The sequence below is a fragment of the Parus major genome, chromosome 2 (genome assembly GCF_001522545.3).
Source record: "Parus major isolate Abel chromosome 2, Parus_major1.1, whole genome shotgun sequence".
NCBI classification, from domain to species: Eukaryota; Metazoa; Chordata; class Aves; order Passeriformes; family Paridae; genus Parus; species Parus major.
The window spans coordinates 39991712-40014613 of record NC_031769.1 but is presented as its reverse complement, the minus strand read 5'-3'; the positions used below and the strand labels follow the sequence as shown (position 1 = coordinate 40014613).

General features: G+C 39.3%; 1 protein-coding gene across 3 annotated transcripts in view; it reads right to left on the bottom strand.

Annotated features, from left to right (window-relative positions):
• Positions 1-22902, bottom strand: part of RBMS3 (RNA binding motif single stranded interacting protein 3) — a 446028-nt gene that overhangs the window by 254452 nt on the left and 168674 nt on the right. For all 3 annotated transcript variants that reach the window (XR_004495821.1, XM_019005566.2, XM_015617215.2), the window contains exon 4: positions 9258-9349. Coding sequence is in view for 2 of the 3 variants with exons in the window: in XM_019005566.2 (XP_018861111.1) it covers positions 9258-9349 (92 nt within the window). In the remaining variant the exon portion in view is untranslated. The remainder of the gene's footprint in view (positions 1-9257; positions 9350-22902) is intronic.

Below are 22902 nucleotides of genomic sequence, written 5' to 3'. Positions count from 1 at the left end.
AATATGGCAGACTCTAATTTGATCTAATATTTTAGGAAAGCTGTGACCAAACAATCCCAGACTTTAAGGCAGGCATTTATAAAGCCTTATTTATATACAGATGGGGGGAGTAGGGTATATTTCCTATTGACACATTGAACACATGTCCTCGTTCTTGAGGTTGTACTTCACTTGCTGCTTTAAAGGAATAGCTCTGTTACTTTTTTTTAACACTTCAATTATTTCTGGGGTACATTTTTTTAAAGCTGACAGTTCTTATTTAAAAAATTGATCTTCCTAGGTTTAATCAAATATGTGCATTTATCCTCATGCAAAATGAGGACTGCCTTACAAAGTACCTGACACCAGACAAACTTCCTCTATGCGTCCATTTTCCCATTTCCCAGGCTGCAGCACTACACAGCATTAGCAATACTTGCCTCATGTCCAGCATATTGATATAAAATGACCCTCTAAGCTTCCTGTCAGCTCTGCTCTCGTATTACAAAGCCACTTTAACGTGCCTCATGTTCATTACTTAGCAACTGCTCCTTGCTTCTAAGAACCACATCCTTATTGACGCACGCACATCCTGGCACATCTTTCTTAAAACTGGAAACAGAACAGGGATTAAAGGAAGTTATGATTGCATTTTATAAAATCATAAGTGCCCTGAAAAAGATTCATAGGGAACAAGAGCCTTCTGTCTCTTCTGATACAAGAATTAGCAAACAATTAATGAAATCAGCATTGCAGGTCTAGAGCAAGCAAAGGAGATGGATCTTTGAAAATCATGAAGTTAAACTGAAGAATTTCTTATGGCTGGATGCTGTGCTGCCAAAATTTTAAATGCAAAACAGGCAGCATAAATTGTTTATTTGGGGATGGGGAGGCAGTTCTACAAATGACTATTCAATACAAGCTGAAGAAATCCCAAATTGCAAATTGCTAGAGGCTAAGAGACTACTCTGGGGAAGTATCCTCAGATGCTTGTCTGGTTCTTGTGGCACGTGCTCTCTGGCATGTGCTATACTGCATTATGAGAAAGAGAATCTGATATCAGAAGAAACTTTATTCTGGTCAGATATGGCCAGTTTTACATTCTTATATCTCTTGCATTTATTTTGATCACATCAAAGCTCATTTATCATTACTACAAATAGAATTCAACTGTTCATGTCATCCTTATCACCCTTTTCTGGGCACAAATATGTAAAGGGAAAGGACTAAAAAATTCAGTGAACAGCCATTACGACTCAGTATGTTGCATGTAGCTTGAGCACAGCCTAATTTCATATTTTTATACAAAGGAAAAATATAGGTTCCTTTTATAGTGACAAAAATTATCATTCATTAGTAAACAAAACTGCATCTAATCCAAAATTTATTTAGATTACAGCCAAACCACTCAGACATGTCGGCTGAATGGGAGACAGTCATTAATAAAGAAATAACAAGCAGAGTATTCACTAATACAGTAACATTTAGCTATTCAGAGGGGGCTGCATAGGTGCACAGGGAATATCTATGCATATTACTGGTAGATTTGTGTTTACTGGTAGAGTGTGCACCTGTGTATTTCCAGGCTGATGAGCTGTTATGCAGGCACTCACATCAGCTCAGAAGAAACGCTACTGAAGTTTGCACACCTGCTTTCCAAGTCAAACCAAATAATCAGAAAGTGGCCCGGTTTTCACACAAATTGCATTGCTTTGTTGAAGCTGTGTCTCAGTACAAAGTGGTACCCCAAAAAGCATGCAACATATCCTCCTGCTGGTGGTCATGGGAATTATCATGCTCGATAGAAAGAATTTTTGTTTCTCACCTTATGAAAGCATTGTCCTCAGGCTGATCTACAGAAGAACATAATTAAATGATATGTCACTGAAAGAAAGGCTATGTCCATATTCTAACACAGTAATATTTTCTAAAACCACAGTTTTTTGATAATTTCAGAGTGTTCTGGGTTTTTCCTGGTGAGTAAAGCTGTGCTTACTGAATTTAGAACATAGTTTTGCTCAGTCTGAGCTCCAGATTCCCAAGCTGCATAGTTGTGGTTGGATAACTCCTCCATGGGGCGTTTGGAGTTTCCTGAGTATGGAGGCAAGAAAGAATTAATCTGACTCCAGTGTTTAACTCATTTGCAGGACTTAGATTTCCTGTTCTGAAAACATAAAGGGTTTGCAAAGAGCGTGTAAGAGCTTCCAAGATGTATAGCTATGTGAGTGCTAAAGATAGGGAGCCCCATTCTTCTCCCCAGCTTAGATTGCCAAAGCTCTGTGGATTTCAGCTGTATTATTACCAATTCAAATGTGTTCCAAGTCAGAGGAAAGTCAAGAACAATGTGTATTTATGAAAAAAGGCCAACTCTTGTTTGGCTGAAGTTCATAACCCGAAAAGAACCCAGTAATTCCACTATTCCTCAGCCTAAAAGTTGGCTATATTTTTCACTCTCAGCATCTGTTCTGTGGTGCAAGGCATTAATAGCATGAAGGTGGGTATATTTACTGATTGTTTGTATTTTAATTTTCAAAGGTAGAGGAATGTTTTAATGTTAGATGAAGTTACAGTATGAAAAAAAAAAAAGTAAATCTAGAAACTAAAACAGCACTTGAAAAGGGAAGGAAAATACCAGGGCCAGGTCTGTCTGAGGTGATAGCTAGAGAATAAACATTATTGTGTGTGCTGTAAGACTTTCTAAGCTAACTTAGCGGTTAAGAAAGATGCTGAGCTACAATTTTTGGGAACAAAAGGAACATAGTACTGACCTAATTCATCTCAATTAGCCAACAGTAAAGTTCCATGCCCTTTCAGAGACTAGAATTATGTCAAGTTAAGCACTTCTGAAAACCCCCAAAGAAAATTTGGTTTATAAATTTGGCAGGTGTGGTTCAATCTCTCCTTCATGCTGATCTACATGTTTTTTTAGGAGCAACACATGCATGTGTGAAAGGACTGCTGGATTTTAGTCCCCCAGGAAAACTTGATGTTCTTTCAAGAATGGCTCAAGCTAATGCATTCTGTATTGGCTTGTGAACGCACATCTAGAAGTAGAAAAGAATCCTAAGATCATTTCACATTGGCTACCATACCATTCTCAGTTAGAAGATTGAAATTTTCAAGGCTGAATAAGACTAGGAAGTCCTTCTCTTAATGTCATGTATCTTTGCTATCGTCCCAGTCTGTCATTGTTTCTGGAAAGCTGCTCATTGCTTTAGTCTTGATTGTCTAGGACACTCACAGGACACTGTTGTCTGCTACTATAGATTTTCTGAAATTCAAAGTTAGCCCTTTGCTAGCACATCTGTGATTTGAATCCTGAATTTAGACAGTGTTTCTTCTGGAAAAAACAAACAAAATCAAAACATACAAACAACAACAAAAAACTTCCAGGTTTTGAAAGGCATATCTTCCTAAGAAATTTTGTAATAAAACCTAATACAAACAAATAATTTAGCATCTTATTAATGCTTTTGCTTTGCCAATTATTATCCTTTAAGAAATATAGGAAAAATAGGAAAATATGCTATATTTACAAAACCTGAACTTAGAAGGTCAGCTGCATCTGTAAAACTATGATTGCCCATTCCAAGACTAAAAGATAGTTTATGAAAAACGGAGGTAAGCAGACAAGAGAGGATGGGGACACCATAACTTTGTTTGATAAGCAGCAGTACATGAAACTTGGAACTTCCAGTTAGTGCTTCTTCAGGAAGCTTTTGTTATGGTTGACTTGGTAAAAGAAATCAAAGGAGAGGGACACTTGCATGTGTAATTTCCAAATCTAAACTGAACTACCTCTCGTTATCAATTCAGGTCAGTATTGCTCAGCCAGGATGCTCTGTGCAAAAGCAGAGGGAGAGCGGGTGCACATTTTAGGAAGATAAGAGGAGAGCTCACTGAAGAGAGCTCCACACGCACACAAGAGCTGTGCCAAACGTCTCTGACAACTGTTGCAGCAGCAGCAGCCTACGCCTGGCTGTGCAATTCATTCAGAAACAACGTGGAAGGTGGCCAGCACAGCCATGTTCTCAGCTTCTCCTACACTGCTGAGCACGGTGAGGTTTCAGAGGCACCTCCTCCTGCTCTAGCAACAAATGAAAACAGTGTTTTATAAATCACCAATAAAAGCACTACATTTCGTAGAACAGTTCGTTGGGGATGGGGTGTCTGATAATTAAAGTACAGGAATAAAACAAACCCTGGCAATTTCAATATTAAGCTCTATAACTCCTAGAGTCCCACCTTGGTTTCAAAAGGAAGGTTAGCTCAGTCAGCAGGGCTGTTAACCAGAAATATCATCAAAAAACTCAACCAACTGGTATTCTGAAGTTTTGTTAGCTAAAATTTGCAGACATTTCAATCATGAGTTAGGAAACCAGTGTATATCATGTCTATAGACCATATTTCATGTTGTGTAGCGACAGCATTCTTATTATTTTCATGAATTTTTAAACTGCAAAAACAAACAATACTTTTCATTAAAAATCTAGGTTAAAAAAAAATATTGGAAAGAAGGGTTTTCACCAGAGGTTTTCCATTTTAAGGATCAGGCCTTTAGAGTATTGGTGTCTGACAGAGAAAGAAAGGGAAGCGATTTAAAATTAAGAGAAAATTAAGCTGAAAAATAAGCAGACAGAATGAACTTATTTGGTCAGCTGACTCATACCGAGCACGTTTAAAGCCTACACTAAAGTCTGGAAAATCAATAAGATTCTTCTGTGGGATTTCCTTTTCCTTGGTCCTTGGAGAAAATCTGTCTATTTAACTATACAGCAACCAGCTCTCTGTTCCTCTTTAGAAGCTCTTGTGCTTGGCTCTGTTCTGTGGAAAACAGCTCCCTTTTATCTTTCACCTAGACGGTGATTACTCCCTGTATTTAAGCTTCTGCATGATGGAAAGATGAGAAAAATATCACACGAGAAGCAAAATCACTCTCCGAATTTCCCTTGTGGAGGAAAATACATCAGAGCCCGCTGGCACAGCCCATTTTCAGAACCAATTCCTGCCATGTACTCTCTGGATGGCAATCACTGCAGCAGAGCAGTCAAGAAATGATTCCTTGGACTTAGACAACTGCCAGCGCTAATTAAATATTCTTTCAATATCCGCATTTTTCACACAGGTCTTGAGGGTGGCTAAAAGCATTATACATGCAAAAGGAAAATCCAGAGGAGATACACAACATCAAATACATTTTTAGTCCTTATAAAAGCAGATCTGAAAACACTTCCTTTGTGAATGCATTTGTTTCAACACTCTTGATGGGCTGCTAGTACTAAAGAAGCTATTAGATAGATACTCTGCAAGAACCTACCTTCTCCTGAACTTCCACATTATGCAGTCTTACAGCAGACTAGAACTGGAAATAAAAAAGGGTAGAGAGGACTCCAAATGCCTGAGAAGGGATAAACTGATTGCACAGTTCAACTGCAGGCTGACACAAGCTCAGATGATCAAATTTATTTAGACAGCAGGCCTCCATTGATTTTTCAGGTGATTTAGTCTCCTTGGCATCATTAAAACTTACATATAAAGTAGATTAAGAAGTGTCCTCATGAATGTGTAATTCTGGGTGAAGGACTATTGCAAATCCCAAGAATAGATGTGGCTACAGATTTTATTAGAACACTTATACATTTTTCATGTGTACTAGGTTTCCTTGCCTATTTGTCTGAGCCAACTCCCATATTACTGAGATTCTCCTTCATTTTCCAAACTCTGTCTATAATATTTTTCTAGGAAATGTAGGAAAGGAGCATCTGGAAAAAACCTAAACTGATATATAAATCATGCACATAAGCAATGGGTTTTTTCTGTCATGTTTCTGTAGTCCCTAGCATAAAGAGACAACCAAATCAATAATTCCTGTGAGATTATTCAGAGGCATTTCAGTCATGCCATTTTTAGTAGGAGGACAAACCTAAAAAAACACCTGGACTCTACGAGCCTGAACAAGTAGGCACTACACACACACAAATGTATCTGCATGTCCAAAGAAGCACTCAGCAAAATAAGGCAGACCAGCTAGGAAAACATCCCTCAGCAGCTCCATAGCATTCATTCTTCTCAATAAATGAAATGCTGCTTAATAAGCACTTTTGAAAAAGATGGACAACTTAAACGTACGTAGGACGGCAGTAGTGGTCAGAACTCTTGATTCATATACCTCTGAGCGAGAAATGCTAAAGAAGCCAGGTGATAACATGAGAGTGCAAGAGGTTGTGTGGGTCCTTGTGTGGGACCCTGTACCACCAAGAGGGCCACATGAGACCTCATCTCCTCAGCTGCCACCACTACTTCTGCAGGCATACTAATGCTGTTCCTCTCCCTCAGCTGAATCCTCGCCCACCTGCTTCAAACCCGAACAAAAATTGAAATTCAGACATGTTCAACAGTTGGGGTTTTTTTTCCCTTTGTGGGTTTATGGGGTGTATTAGCCTCAACAGAATAAGTTTTCCAGTACTGATGGGACTTGGAGCATCAAACCACCAAAGTTTAACCTTCTTCCAGAGGCAGCACTCTGAAACAAAATCAGTCAAAATGATGTCCAAATGCTATAAAAAAGATGGAGGCGGCTGTATTTTAACATCGATAAAATGAGTATATTTTACTCAAGTATCCACAAGATACTTCTGCTAGCCAACATGGGCGGGGGTTCAGTTCTGCTTTTTGTTTTTCAAAGAAGATTCCTGGATTTCTATGAGAAAAATTATATTGTGTTAAAACTGAGAAAGAACCGCTCTTTCCGACCAAGAGTTCTCTCCAGGAAAACATCACAGACAATACCGACACTTCAGCATACTTTCCCTACTTTACTGAAGAAGGCCAGCACATAGAAAAAGTTTGCCAATGCCTCTTTCACCTTTACTCAAAAGCATCCACAGCTGGACTGAGATTTTTGGCAATTGCTGAACACAGGTTACAGTCTGTCTCCTCTCTGGCCTCTACACAGGGCAGTTTTGCTGCTTTGCAGTGCAGAGTGAAAGAGAGAGGACACCAATACCATGAAAGCATGGCACACAAAAGGTTTCGGGAATTTCTTCAGACTTAACTCTTTTTATTTTGATTTCATTGGAGAGCCACCATTCACCACTAATTAAAGCAGATCCTGAAATAAAACTGCTCTGGATAAACTTCCAGAAATGCAGGTTAAATTATTCTTTTACCCCTTTACTCAAAGCTCTTCTGAGCTCTCACTGTTAATTCAGACACTGGCAGGTAATGCTGTCTTTCAGTCCTGTTATGCAACCTGGCTTCCAACATGTGCAAGAACTAACATGTTTCTCCAGATAGATTTGCTTTCCCAGGCTCCTGCCTTCTCAGCAATGTGAGGTACTTTGTATGGAGTCATCTCAATTTCCTTTGAAACCCCATTTTTCTAAATACTTAGATTTTTTTCAGAGATAAGAAAAGTCAGTTGTATATTTATCTTGAGCTATCAAACACACTAAAAAGAATTTATCTGAGATTCCAGGCACCATGGCTAAATAATAAAAATACAGTCAGTCTTATGCAAACAAATGTGTAAACACACCAGTCACCTCAAAATCTCACAGGGCAAAAAACTATTCCTGCCGCAGGTTCCCCAGAAAACAAACCAACCATGGGTTGGTGCAGCCCTTCCCACTCTGAAAACATCAGGCTTTGCTTTAAGTCCCTAAATATTGGACAATCCAAATGGCAATTTTTTTTCAGTCAGTCTTTTCTGATGTTTCCACTAATATAAATACTGCAGCTGTTCATTGTTCTGAATCTTGACAACCCTAAGCATAGATTTATCTTTCAATCCTATCTTTAAATCTATAATTTTAAATCTGTAACTGTACAGTTTTATATGGATTGAGATTTTTTTACAGATTTATATAGATTTACTCCTTCCTAGAAATGGCTGTTTGATATCAATCGTTAGGACAAAACATATCTCCTGTCTTTGGTTTCTTTTCCACAGCTTGACTAATGCATCAAATTGCCTATATTTTAACAAGGAGATACTGTATATCTGAGAGATAAAATAGCACAGCCCTTAGTAGAAGTTCACATTCTTCAGCTTGCCATCTTCTACCCATTTGAAGCAAATATTTTCTATCACCATGTGTCAATAAAAACTAAGAGCCAATAAAACAGCCTAGCTTGCATTGTGGGGCGCTGTTAAACAGAAATACATCAATGACATCCAGTTTCTATCAGGCACAGTGTGTGTAATTCAGTAGAAGACAAAAGAACCTCATTTACCAGCAATTAATTTTCTCTATAAAATAAATAATTTAAAAAAAACACAAAAAGAAAACAAAACTATGTTTTTACTAAGACATCGTTGAAAAACAAAGGTTTAAACCACCAACATTCCTTTAAGTATAAATCTTCAAATCTGATGGTTGTTTATTAGTTGATTTCCCTCTTTTTTTGTAATTACCTGTTTGCTTTCACTGTTTTAGCTTCTAGGACAATGTCATTTCTACACAGACTAAATCAGGCAATATTAAGTGCTTTTTGTGATTCTCAGGCAAGGCATTTTTAAAGTACAAAGCAACAGCTATTTTTGCTGGCTGACACAGTCTAGAGCCCAAAGACACATTATTCCACCTTCAGAAAGGCAACAGCTGGACCACACGATGGTCCTTACTATAACCCCTCTCTCACCACAGCCCCTTTGCCTGGGGACGAAAGACAATTCCAAGACCAGAGTGACTGAGCTCGCTTCACTTGCTACGGCTCCTGCAGCCTCTGGGAACAGATGCCACTCACTCCCAAACAACCTTCAGCTACTATTCTTTCAGCAACCTTCTACATTTCCATTTATGTCCTCAAAATAAAAAAAAACCAAACTCAACAAGCAGAAGAAGCCAAACCTAGGCAGATCAGCCAGATGTCCCTCACACTCAGTCAATCACTCCTTCAGAGAAGCCCACCAGCCACATCAGAAAAGAGTAACTTTTCCAAAGCAAAGGAACCAAATGAAGACAACTTCAAGGTGGAGAAAAGACAACTCTTTCCCCCAGTACTTAGCAAAAAGCATTTCCAATGCTCTTAGACTTCTCTGCTCTGACAGCCCTCTCCAGACAGAGGAGCAGAGAGAAAGTCAGAGCAGAGCCCATTACATGAGACACAGCTCTCAAGAGCACAGACAAACCATGGGATGAGCAAGGCACCGGGGCCAAAGGATGAAAGAATCTTTGGAATAAGCAATCCAAAACCTTAAAAACAGGAGCAAAACAAACACTTGGAAATTTAACCCAACAGCTGAAATAACCCTACAATGACATAGCTCTTCTTACCTTTGCCATCTGCGCCTGCACGCCATTTGCTTTGAGAGATGCTACTGCTTTCTGTGCAGCTGCGGGACTGTCAAAATCTACAAAACCATAACCTGAAAAATAAAACAGATAAATACAGATTTTCAGTATTATCCGTATGTATGAGCACAGATAAAGATTTCATTTTCAAAAAGAAGGCAAATCTTTCCATTCTCTCATACTGTCTCATAATCTTCCAGTATCTCTGCCACCACATCTCTATTTGTCACGTCTTTTCTCCTGAACCTAGTGGGGTTTAAGGGATTGCAGTGACCTGAAGCTTCAAAGTGCCAGAAGACATGCAGCAGAAGGGGAGTGCAGGCAGGTGTTTGTCCTAACAGATTAAAAGTCCCTGGCAGCAGAAGGGCACACATGTTCATGGGACTCCAGTGCTCTGGAGTCCTGTCCCATCTCTTCCATAAGAGGAGGTGACATTATGGACCTTCCCGGGATACAAAGCTACAGCTTGCAATGGCTGGTTTCATGAGAAAACACCCCTTCTCCTGTCCCTTAAACCCACACAAGGATTAAGCTTCAGAAGAGGGCAACAAGTCTCTGTGGCAGGCTGGGGCCATGTGTGCAGCAGCAAGAAGAGCAGCCTTCCAGCAGGTGGGACCAATTCAGGAAGAAATCACAATGTGGACTCTACAGGCAACTCCCAAATAGCTCTAGACAATGGTGAGATAGCAAAGTCTCAGCTTTGGTTAAACCACATCCCTTTCATCCCACTGCTCTCTCTGCCGGAACAAGGGACAGATCTCTGCCAGGAATTGCTTTGGGATATCATCTGAACAACAGCTTAGAGTTAGATCTTAGGGATTGGCAAGGGATAATCATCTGCTTTTAAGTGGCTTTCTTGCTCCCAGTATTTGCATTAGTTTAGTATATTAATCAGCCAGTCACTTCCTATCTTCCTTTCCTCCCTCTCCATATTTTTGTTCCTTTAGCCAGCAACACTGGTATGTTCAAGCAAGCCCAGTGCTGTTAAGCCCTACTGGATAGCAACAACTCTGAAAGCATTTTTATTTTCCTAAAGACATAAAGGAGGGGGAAGAGGGCAAGGAATAGACTTCACAACTTTTAAAGCACTGAGCTCTCTCTGATCTTCAACAGCATTCAAATATCTTGCTCATAAAGATTTCAACTGAATTAGGAAGATCTAAAAATCTCACCAAGCACCTATTTAAGCAGCTGCATATATTTCACAATCCGTCCAGGGAAAACCCCTACATCTTATTAAGCAATTACAGTGCAGGTAGGCATGTGCTGCTCAGACAAGCTGTGGCCAGGGGCCACATCTTTGGCATCTCCCTGGAAAGCCATATGGATGAAACTGAACCGCCTGAAAGCTTTAATAATATTAGCACAAGCATATTTATAGCTTCTTTGCAGACATCTCCATTTACTAGGTGAATACACATCCTACAGGAGGCAACCACAGACATGATTTCCTGCTGTATCCATTTGTATTTCTTTTCCCAGCCTTTCTTCCTACTCCTGGGAGACTTCATTGCCATCCTTTGCACCAAATCTAGGTATAAAAGTGTCTGCTTGAGATCACCTTGTTGCCCAAATTACAAACATCTCTATTACTATTTTGGTATGCATACATTGCTCAATGCAGGGGTTAGTCCAATCATGAAAGAATTGTGTGTGCATGGATGTTTTTGTTTCTTGGCTTAAATCTCATTCACAAAGTTTTAAGAAAATTAAAAGAAGAAAAAAGAAACAGACAAAATTATTAAGGAGCTAACTTAAGGATGTGAAAAGCACTATTCTGTAGCAAAGTCAAGATCTGAACCTTTCTTTGCTCAGTTTTCCATTTTGGTTTGTTTGGTGGAGGGTTTCTTGTTGTGGGGAGGACCGGGGAGAATTTTTTATAGGACATTACTACAGATTGAGGGACACTGTGATAAAGACACTGACAGATTGAGGAGCACTGTGAAAACAAATCTAATAAACACTAGAGTTTGATCAACTCGGGGATATGAGGAGTGTTTGACCTTCTCTGATTCTCTCATTTGATTTTCCCTTTTTACTGCAAGCCATTTTTAAATCAGCTTGTCCTACATCTCATTTTCCTTTGCAGTGCTATCCAAGCACTCATCTCACTGCAGAGCAGCAGTAAAGCTGATGCTGCTTTGAACTAAAAAAATATGCTACAAGAGAGCAAGAGTCCTCCCTGGATTTCTCCAATGCCTTTGCCCTCTGGGAGAGAAACTTCTGGGAGGAGGAAGGAGATGCAATTAGATGCAACTTCCATTCTCCTATATGAGGGATCCTGACAAGAAACCAGAGTTGTCAAATGGGAAATCTGAAATATCTTGGGAAGTGATGGGATGGCTTGAATCAAACACTAAGAAAATTAATTTTTACAACTGTGAGGTGGTCTTCTCGGGAAACTAAATTGGTTTTTATTTCTCACCATTTCCATGCCCAACAATTAGGAGGTAAAAGTGCAAAAAAAGTAATTTTAACATTGTCATTAAAAACAGATAATGGAGTTAGATTTTTATATTTAGCACCAGTGTACAGTGCAGGCTTCATGTATGAAGGAATAGAAAAGAAATGATTTTTAATATGACTTTCTAGACCGCAAAGTAATTATTCACATCTAAGTTAGTTTTGCTTGTGAATAAAAACCAGAGTGTGTAAGAATATTCCAGTATTGTATCATAGATATCAGGTATTTCTAGCATAATAAATTATAGAAGAGCAACATCAGACCATAATATCTAAATCCATTAATATCTTCTAAGCATTTTTTCAGTGGGCACAAGGGGCTATATGACCGTATCAGAGATCCAGTGCAGTCTTGATACAAAAAAAACTCACATCTTTAGCTGCCCATTATGCATTCTAGTATTACTACTCCCAGTCTGGCTGCAAAGCTGTTCTTTTTCCTTCCCTCAAGCTCATTTCCATTCCAAGTATCTTTTTCTAGCCCTCCCCCCTCCTGACACATCTCTCCACCACACACAGAACATCAGGACAAAATCACTCCATGGCTGAAAACCCGTCCAAAGAACATCAATCTGCCGCAAGGGAAGCCAAGTTCCCAGGCTGTTTCAGCATTCAAGTATCCTTACAAGAACCCTGCAATGCTATAGAACAGAAAACCAGGCATGTTGCCTTTTTGTACAGCTTCCGTTCTTCCACGTAGATGTTTATAGCCCGTGTTAGTGACCTACGCTAACATATTTCATTTGTTTATAATCTCACTTCATTTCTTGTGTCTCGGGTACTAACTAAATAGTGTTGGATTTTCTGTTTGGGTTTTGGGTTTTTGTGTTTTGGGGTTTTTTTGCTAGTGGTTTTTTTGGGTTTTTTTTTATTTATTTATCTGGGTGGATGAAGTTTAGCCCCCACAAAAGCTAAAACTGGGCCTTGGAACATCCTCTCCAGTGTTCTCCAAAGAGTAAATGAAGCCCCAAACTCCCTGTGCTGAGATTCAAACTCCCTGTCCTTCTCTCTTGTCCAGGCTGTGGCTGAAGTGGGTTGTGCTCCCCGCCAGCAGAACTGGGCTGCTGCGGCTGCCCCTGGCAGGTGAACTGTGTCTGGGTTTGGCTGCTCCAGCATCTATCCCTGCTCTGCTCCCTGGCTCCTCCTGGGAAAAGGTAGGAAAATGGTTGGAATCATCTCCTGGGATGAAATTCAGATCAGGGTCTGCCAATCAGACACTGCTCTAAGAAAACATCTACATTTCTTTTTCCTCCTTTAAAAACAAGTGCAAGCCCCATCAGACTGTCTCTCTGCTAGACTCAAATTCCACAGCTCTTTTGTCTTTTCTTTCCCCTGCATTTTTATTGTGTGTTCACTGCCTTGTGAACATTCTGGTCAATGGATTATATATATGTTTTTCCCCCCACTTTTTATGCAGAACATCATGAAAAATGAGCTCAGATTCTAAACCGGGACCTTCAGACTGTGCTCACAAGAATCCATCACCACCACAGGAAACCAAAACCAAAACTATTTCCCCTTTTTTCCTGAAGCATCCTGACATTTTCCTTTAAGAACTCCAAACACAAATAAGGAAAGCTGGTGGTTCCCTGCTGCTTTGAGAGATGGGAATTGAAATCCTAACAGGAGCCCTTCACCTCAAGTGTACTTACAATGAGGGTGACTTTGGTACTCCAATGCTACAAGTCCTCCAAGATCCTGAGGGTTTTTTTTTTTTGTAGAATGGCATATTACAAGTTCCTACATGCAAGCACATACACAGAGAAACCCAGGACAAGACTATCCAGAACAATTGTTAAACCTTTCCTTTAAGAAATACAATGCCTGTAATTTTGTATTGGCCTAATGCCACAATGGCTAAATAATTAAATTTTAAAAATATAACCAGTATTTTTTTTTTTTTTTTTTTTTTTTACCTGTGGGGGAAAGAAAACAGCTAAGCATCAGCAAACTCAAGTTTATAGCAAGTTGCAATAAGTGCTACCCAAATACACTGGCAGACACTAAACATCTCCGTCTCCTATAACCTAAATGGCTGGGGGCCTCCCGGTCTCAGTTTCTCTGTTCCATAATTAAGCTTGGCAGCACGTACAAATGAATTAAAACTGAATGTCACTATTTCCTCAACAAATCCCTCATCCTTGTTTTTTCTTACTTGTCAGGAGAAGACCAGCAGAACAGCAATTAGTGGTAAGCAGTGCAGTGAAAAAGAACCAAGTATACACTAATTAGGTCACTCGCCAAACACGTTCATTTCATTGGCAGATTTAATCAATGTTTTCCTGAAATGTCTTAAATCTCCTATGCTAATTTAAAGTTTTGTTATTGTTGTTACTTTAAACACAGATGGGATGCCTGGAGATTTTCAATTGCTTTCCACAAATCCATTTCAAAATAACAACCCCTCATATAGAATATCATCAAAATTTCGGCACAGGTTTTAGGAAATGGCCTCTAATTTTATGCCAACGTTTTTTCTGCCTACAAATACCTATGGGTGCAATTTTGTGGATTTAAGTAATTGCAGGTGTGTAGAGCTCTTAGACATCAAACTCTGAATTGCCCTGATGGATGGAGTACTTAGGGGTAATGCCAAATAATTTAAGGGACTGCCACTTCAGGTTGCCGTAATTCTTGTGAAGTGCTGGATGGTGGCACAGAGCAAAGGTGGGCTTCTACTGGCACACATGGGTCTTTACACTTTACCTCTGGGGAGCTCCACTGGTGTAGTGGCAGGAATGAGAGCCTTGCTGCCCTTCTGGAGCATTGAGGCAGCTCCTCAGTCACTGCCTAAAGTGGCATTAGTTACTCCAAGTGCACGGCAGCAGCAGTTTCAGGGTGTCCTAGCAGCCTGGTCTCCCAGTTAGTGCTTACAGCTAGCACACCTAGGTGCTTTTTTGCATGGAAGACGCTCCGTCAGCAGTCATCATTGCTGATGCCGTGGGGAAGGGAACTGTCACAGCTGCTGAGCTAATCTGCACCACACCAGCCTGCTCTGCCCACCTTCCTGTCCTGACTGCACACCCTTGGGTCCTCGCAGCAGCTCCATCCTTCCTGCTGGCGCTGCCCCCACAGGTGGCTCACCCACAGCCCCACGCCACCAGTGGGATTGAAAGGGCAATGTGCAGCCAAGCCACAGCTCAGCAGCCGCCTGATCACCCCGGGACAAAATAAAATGAAAAAAAAACACCAAAGAGCAGAAGCAGCGTGGCTTCCTGGAAGTGAGGAGTGGAGTACCCTGGCACACTGCTGAGCTGGAGCTCTGCAAAGACAGGCACCTCTGGCAGGGGGCTGAGAAAGGAGAAGCCATGACAAACGAGGAAAGGTAAGTCGGGGATGGTGAGCTCTGAGCCTGACCCTGACACGAGGCCAAACACCACATCTGACCTCTGACCAGGTTCTGTTTTAAATCACTTGAATTCAAGTCAACCAGTACTCTCTGTTTTCTGCCTCCCACACATCCACACAAACACAGACAACAGACAGGAGACCTGACCCATCCAGCCAGGAGACCAGCATGGAGTCTGGGCACTAATTCAGCCCGTGCTCCTGGGTCACTGATCTTGAAAGCACCTAAATACACTGATGGGGAGCTCACACATACTGAGGAGCTCTTCTGGTTTTACTGATGCCAACAAACTCACTTCATCAAAAGAGTTAATGCTTGGTTTCTGTAAGTTAATAACTTTGTTTCCTTCCTGACAGATGGAAAATGCCGACTGTCCCAGGCAACCCCGCTCCCGCCAAGCCCTCTCTCTGTACTAGGTGTTGACGTGGGTGTTTAAGGGAAGCTGTGGCAAAGCAGGAACTCCAGCTCTGACATTTTCCCACCTTGGAGAGCTTGACTTGGTCACAATCACTCCTTTTGGCAGCATAATACATGTACATTTTGCATAATATTACATAATAGTGGAGAAACTTCTAAAATATGATCACAGATTTGGTTATGTGTAATTACAATTCCATTACACCTAAACTTTTTTCCTAGGTCTGATGTACCAGACCATTTGGAACTGTTCTTTCCACCAGCACACTATGCTTCTTTTAATGTAAAAAAGTTCCCAGTCCTTGCTTCTGACCATCTGGAATTCAATAAATCAGATCTGAAATCCAGAACAGAGAAGACTGAGCATGTCATAAAGGTTGAGTCTTCAAGGAGTGTAGGGGTTGTTTGGACAAAAAGAGGATAAAGTAATTTTAAGAGAGTCCTTGCTTTTTTCATCAATGTTTCTGCTAATGTTACTTAGAGACTGGAAATTAAAAACCACTCCCAAAAGTAGATGTGACGGAGAGGCACAGCCTAGGTAAGAGACAGCAGTCAAAATTACTGGATGACTTAAGAAACCATGAAATAGAATATATTTATCACAAATACCTCATTTTAACTTTGTGATATTCCCTCCACATATCTGCACATATATATGCAGACACTTAAAGACAAAAGCATGAAGTTTTGACACAAACACTAGTATAAATACACAGCTAAGCAAATATATAATAATTAAAGGGATGCTTCTCCTTCACACTTAGAAGAAAGCATTTCACAAAAACCTAAGTTAATTTGCATTGTAAAATTCACTTTTGCCCAGCACTTATTTAGAGTGTCTCTGAAAAGGCAGCATTCATTCTGACAATCAGGTAGTCTGCAAAAAAAGTGATTATCTAGTAATTTACTATGCAATTTTCAGACATTGTTTTATGCTCAGATAAAGAATCAAATTAAAGTTTTATAAGCCTTGGAAAATTAGAGTTAGCAAGCAAAGAGGTTGAATCACCCTTGAACACAAAATTACCAAAACCAGATTTTTCTTTCATTGTTCAAATTGTGCTAAAATATTCCTACAGCTCCAAATGCTCGGAGTAATAGTAAAATAGTCTACATCATTACTATTTTTAAATCTCTACTTTATAAAAATGTTCTCAGTGGCTAGAAAGTGGTGAATCATCACCTTTTAATTAAAACAGCTAATATATAGTTAGAAAAATAATTGGAAGTGGAGACTCTTAAATGCAAGAAAGAAAAGATAGTCCCTTCATTTCAGATCACTCCCCAGGGATGCACCTACATTGTTAAGTATGCATATATAGCTGATTTTTTTTTTGTTTGCTTTAGCTTGATATGGAAATACAGCACAAAACTGTCACTTTGATTATGTTTCTACAGTGATTTCTTTTGCCTCTTGCATTATTTGAATCCCCTTTATAACAAGAGATCTGGTGAAAATCAGCACTAACTAACAGAATTTTTAGAGATCTCTTTGCAAACACATTCTTAATTTGAACATTCAGTTACTTTGATTTAAGCAGAGCATATATGAATACAGATTATTATTAACTGCATTGTGTAATTAATGATAATATTTTTATGCAAAACTGAAGTATGGAACTCATGATGATCTTTTAATATATTTTAAACTGCTTCTAAATTATTTGTCTCAATCTCAGATAAGTAAAGGAAACAGGACAAAGACACCTACAAAATTTTGCTATGTGGGAAAGAAGAACTTATACAAAAAGTAAGTAACTATATGTATATGCATATTCGTGTCTATTTTTCTGGAACTTCATGCTTCCAAAACCTTAGTCTCTGAAGGAACAGAAGCAGATCTCAAAACTGACAAAAGCTCTTTATGAGAGATGGTTGCAATAACAACAGTGAGGGGGAGAGGCATAGGAAATTATGAATTTAGCAAATATACCTTTTAAGAAAACAGTATCGCAGTTGAGTACCCTCTCTCAATTTACACTGCATTCCTGGCAATTCAGAACCTTAAAAACTGGCAAACTGAAGAATATTCGAGAAAGAGCATGAACACAGCCATAAAAATCCAGATTTTGCAAATGGCAGAACATCATTTGTTTATCCCTAACAATATGACAAATGTTTGGGGCATGAATAGTAAACCTACACGTGAGTGAATACTTATGGGTAACCCTAATTGCAGCTCATCACCAGCATAGAGAGACCTAAGACTTTGTGAGGACCTGTCAAAGAATGAAAATCTTGGTGGAAATAAACTGAGAGGGAAGTTGAAAAATATTTCCTGGTATTTGCTAACAGTGTGAACTTAGATAAATCACACAAAACCAATGATGGAAAATGCATTGCTCAAGTTACTAAATATGGACTGAATGAAGAAAAAAACGTATTGTAAATCTTACAGTGGCAGAAAAACAAGGGATAAACACACTTCTCCATCTTTAACTTCTGAAGTAAATCTCTCTGCAAGTCCCATTGATTCACTGTCAAAATCCAAAATGAAGATTAACTCTATTTTTAAATATAGGGATAGCTCACATCTACAATTGCCATATAAACCTATGTATGATTCAACATTACACTTATTTACTACCATAACATTTTTATCAATATATTAGTTGCATAATGTAATCATGAAGATTATCTTTACTGGATTTCTGTAGCATGAGACAGTCATTGTGGCTCTGCAGCTGAGCTAAATTTCACACTTGAAGCAGTGATTGAAGAAAGCAGAATGTTCTCCCAAACACAAGTACTGCAAGAGGAGTGCTTAGTTACATATTTATATAAAAGGGAGGGCAGGATACAATAGCTGTTTCTTTCCTCGACTGGAGAAACATTCAATGACTCAGAAGTGATAATATTTTGCAATACCCAGAACAAAATAACCAGAATTTGCAGCTTCAGATTTAGATCACCTGCTATGAGATCCAGAGTTATGGTAACAACTAATAGCTTCCCTAAAAAGCTTGAAAGGAACCCTTACATCCAAGACTGAAAAAGGGCTCTCTTTTCAAACCACTATTTTTCATATTCACTTTCCTCTGATTACAGCAACGTCCAGATGCTGAAGTTTCAAAATACCACAAGAAAGACTATTTTCTCACTATTTCCAGACAGCAGGAAACTATGACACTCTCATGAGAAAGTCTGTTCTTCTGAGGTTTCATGCTCAGTTATGCAGACTCCAGAGCTTTACTTAGCTTGGATAATGTTTGGGTAAGATATGAATCCAAATCTCTTGAGATTTGTCCATCACTTATTTTAGACCTGAGCGGCTTGAGTAAAAAACCTGGTGTAGAGAAAATGTTTAGGGGAAAAAAATAAAATAAAATAAAAATCATTCAGCCATTAGTTCTGAAAGCTCCCAGTACCTGTGTAAGACAACTGATTTTCTCTTCTAAATACTGGACCTCGGTTTACCCAAAGCTAAGCAAGTTATCCACCAGCTGTTTGATCAAAAAGGCACATAACCTCAGAAACTGTGAGACTGATTCCAGCTCCCATGGACTAGTTAGAATCAGACATTAATACTGTCCTGTCCTGCATCTCTCAGGGCTGGTATCTGGCATGGCATTCCAGCAGGCATTTATGGACAGACAGAACAGAATCTATGGGTGCTTTATTTCCACACCTATGGAAGACAGCAGTGAAATGCTGGGAGGGGGGAAATGAAATCACTCAGCAGCCAACTCTTCCACGTTTTAAACAGTGATACTAGTCTAGAAGGCAAAGGAGGATGCTGTGTATCACCCAGGGCTTTTTGTCAGAAATGAAATATTCCATTCTCTTCCTCCCAACATTGGATTGCTCAGCAATCTTAACATTAAGTAACTGCAAATCCTTGCAAGTAGGAAGAAACAATCTGACAAGAGAAGATGCACTTGGTGATCGCACTGTGATTACTTTACTTTATTAAAAATAATTTTCTTTTCAGTATGTTTTGACAAGAAAATAGAAAGCATCTTGTGCAGTCTTCAGGAAATATTAAAATAACCCAAGGTGATGAACATGTTATTATCCAGTCTGTTCCAGAGGGAGGATGCTCAAGTACTGAAATGGTTTTCATTTCAAATACACATTCATTTTCAAGACACTGCACTTGAAAAATTGGACTGTATATCTGTCATACAGTAAGCAGTGATAAAGAGCACAGCAATTTATGTTCTTTATGCAAACCACTTGTAATTCAGAAAACAACTATAGTTTCTAAAAGGCAGCAAAGTGATAACACTTTCCCAAGAAAGTGAATTTTTTTTTCATGCCAGTTGGCCAATTCTGGCATGCCAACCTTTGCTGTCATAAACATTTTGGATAACATGCAAAGAGCTCCTATTCCAACCCATCAACACTCATGATGTCTTGGAGCTTTAGGCAGAGATGAGCAATACCTTCTGAATATTTCATATTTCTAAGAAAGGGATCCTGATACCACCACCACCATCACGCTAAAATACTGATGACCTTTGAGCAAGAGGTCAGTGTGCTTTCAAGAAATGATTGATGGTGACAACCAGCATTCCACCTGTGCTATGGAAGAGAAGTACAGCAGAGATGGGCAGTATGCTCTGGCTGGATAAGCCACAACACACAGGTGAGGACAAAATCCATGTTAACAACACAGTGTACATTTATTGCCCAATGATTTTGGACTTAGACAGTACTTCAGACAATCAGAATTCAAGCATCCTTATAGTTTTATAGCTATATTGCCCAGGGTGTTCTTTTCCTTTTGTGGTTAAATACCAGTTGCACCTTCTCAGTCTTTTTTCATGTATCTACCACATTTATCTGTAGCCTGAAGTTCAGAAATGCTATTATTATGGAAGCCAAAAATGGTTATTAGTCTTCCAAGCTGAGACAAAATGAAAAAAAAATAACAAACCTAAAATCCAAAAAGAAAGGAGAAGAAATCACATCAAAAGATCTCCTTTCAAGATCTCTAATCCATTTTCTTCAGATTTAAGATAGTTCTGCAATGTAGGTAAATGGAAGATGCAGATAAAGTGGGTCAAGTGCGGACTTTTAACCAAATCTGAATTTTGAACTAGTATAAGTTTCCTATCACCATAATTCACATATCTCTAATACATGAAAAAGAATCTAGTGAATTATATAACATTTGAAGCTGAAGCAAACACCTTCCTTCCTATCCTGAATTTAAGGTAACACCTCAGTGTCAGCCTGCATGCAGCACTTCCTGCATGGGGGTCACACACCACAAAGGTCTGATGAAGGTGTTCACTGAAGCCCATGCTGAAGCCACCTGGATGATGACTGTGAGGCATCAGGAGGTCAAACCAGCAGGAGAACAATCCCCTCTGTATAAATGCCAATATGTAGGAAGCTTCTTGCACACTGAAATTCATGGCCACAACCGGCCTTCACAGAACTTGTAGAGAAAAAGGCGCAAATACAGGATTGGAAGAGACATCCTGGGTCTTTCTGGATTGTGGACAATGAAAACCCAACATTAGATGACTACATGGGGTTACATCAGTGACTTACATAATTCTTTTCATATTACCCTTTACTTACTGGAAGGATCTCACCTGTTACATCCTTGTACCATATATGTTTCCTTCACAACTGTGCCCATTTTTGGCTTGGGCACTTACAAAATCATCTTATACTTCCCCTATAAATAATCTTCCAGCTTTTTATTCAGGATTTCTGCTATTACTTACTAAATAAATTATTTTACTATTGGATTTTTTTTTGATCTGTTTCTCAAAATCCAGTCCTCAGTATCATCTAATTACCTTTCCATGAACTTGCTTAATGTTTTCCAACTTTGTGCAACAAGCAAGTATTGAAGGAGCTTTGGCAGCAATAGAAGAGAACAGAAGAGAAAAATAAATGAGAAATCTGATACATTTCTTAGAAGGGGTTTGGAGTGGGGGGAGGCAGGCACTGTTGATGGTGCTGTGTCCTATCCTGAATTCAGATCATATGAATATCAGCAAGGACTATGTTCAGTAGTTGTAAATGCTCAGGCATCCTCTGAACATAAAGCTGTTAAGTTTAGGGTCTCCAGAGACCTGTAAGGATTTAACTAAGAAGCAAACTCATTGATATATATTGCCACTGAAAGGCCAAATATACAACAAAAACAACTTCCACCACATGAAGCCAGTTTAAGATATGAATTTCAAGGCTTAAAAATAAAAGGTAAATGTGAGGAAAGGAGATATGCTAAAATATTCTTTTTTAAAATGAAAGTGAGGACAAGTCAGATATAATAATCTGTTATTGAGAGGGTTATATTATTAATTATTATATTATAATTATTGGAATTATTATTATGAGGGCTATTTTTTATTAAAAATATCAATGTTTTTATAAATTATCCAGAGAATTACTGAGATGCCCAGGTCTATAATAGCTTGTGGAGAGTGGATGTGCATCAGCATAGTACAACAAATAAACAAAAATGAAAAGGAAAGTAGCAAGGACTTTTGCTGGAACACACAAATCCAGCAAACATATTTTTCCTAGGAAACCCAGATGCACAAAAAGAGAAAAAGACATCTGAAGTGCCCAGTGGGATCCTCATACACCACATCAAATAAATAAAGAAATAAGAAATAATAAAAAAAAAGTTATTTTTTGGTCTTCCAAGAAAGAGTGCAAAATCTCCCCACAGTTTTATGTGTGTGTATGTTCTTGGTCAGTCACTCAGCCTACGTTTGCTGTAGCAGGCGAGACAGAATAGACACAGGCACAGCCGCGCATCTCTCACGCAGAAGCCAAATACATGTTGGTGTTGTCAATGCAGAGATATGTAAATGTTTTGAGCCTGAATGTCTGCTTCCTGTCAACAGCAAGAATTAGCCAGACAAATATCCGGCAGGCACGGCTGTGCTTTCTTAAGAGTATAAATGTTGTACTACAAAATTTGCTGCTTGCTTTATCGCTGGCCTATAGCTCTCAAAGCCATTTCTGTGACCAAATGCAAAGGAAATCACCTTCCCACACCACTATCAGACCCTGAAAGCAGTGAGGGGTGCCTATGGAGGAAGTTGATGAGGTACTAGCTGGCTGAAAAAATGAGCACAAGGTTACTCAGGGCCGATGACAAAAAGGATGCCCACAAAAGAAAACCCTTCTCATTTCCATTACACAGAGATGGCAGCCTTGGCAACAACCTCCTACTCTACCCCTACACCTTCCTAGACACCACTTTGTATTCCTGGGGCAGACCTGGGACTCTTTCTTCCAGAGGTGACACAGGCTGGTGGTGCATTAATCAGAAGGCATCATGTCCACGTATTACTGTATATAATGAAATCAGAACATCCTGTATTGGCTATTTCTACTACATTAAGTAATATTGAGAGCGGGTTTATTTTTCACTGCTTAAGGGCAAGGGTAGGGGGTAACATGGAACTGAGGTGTAAAATC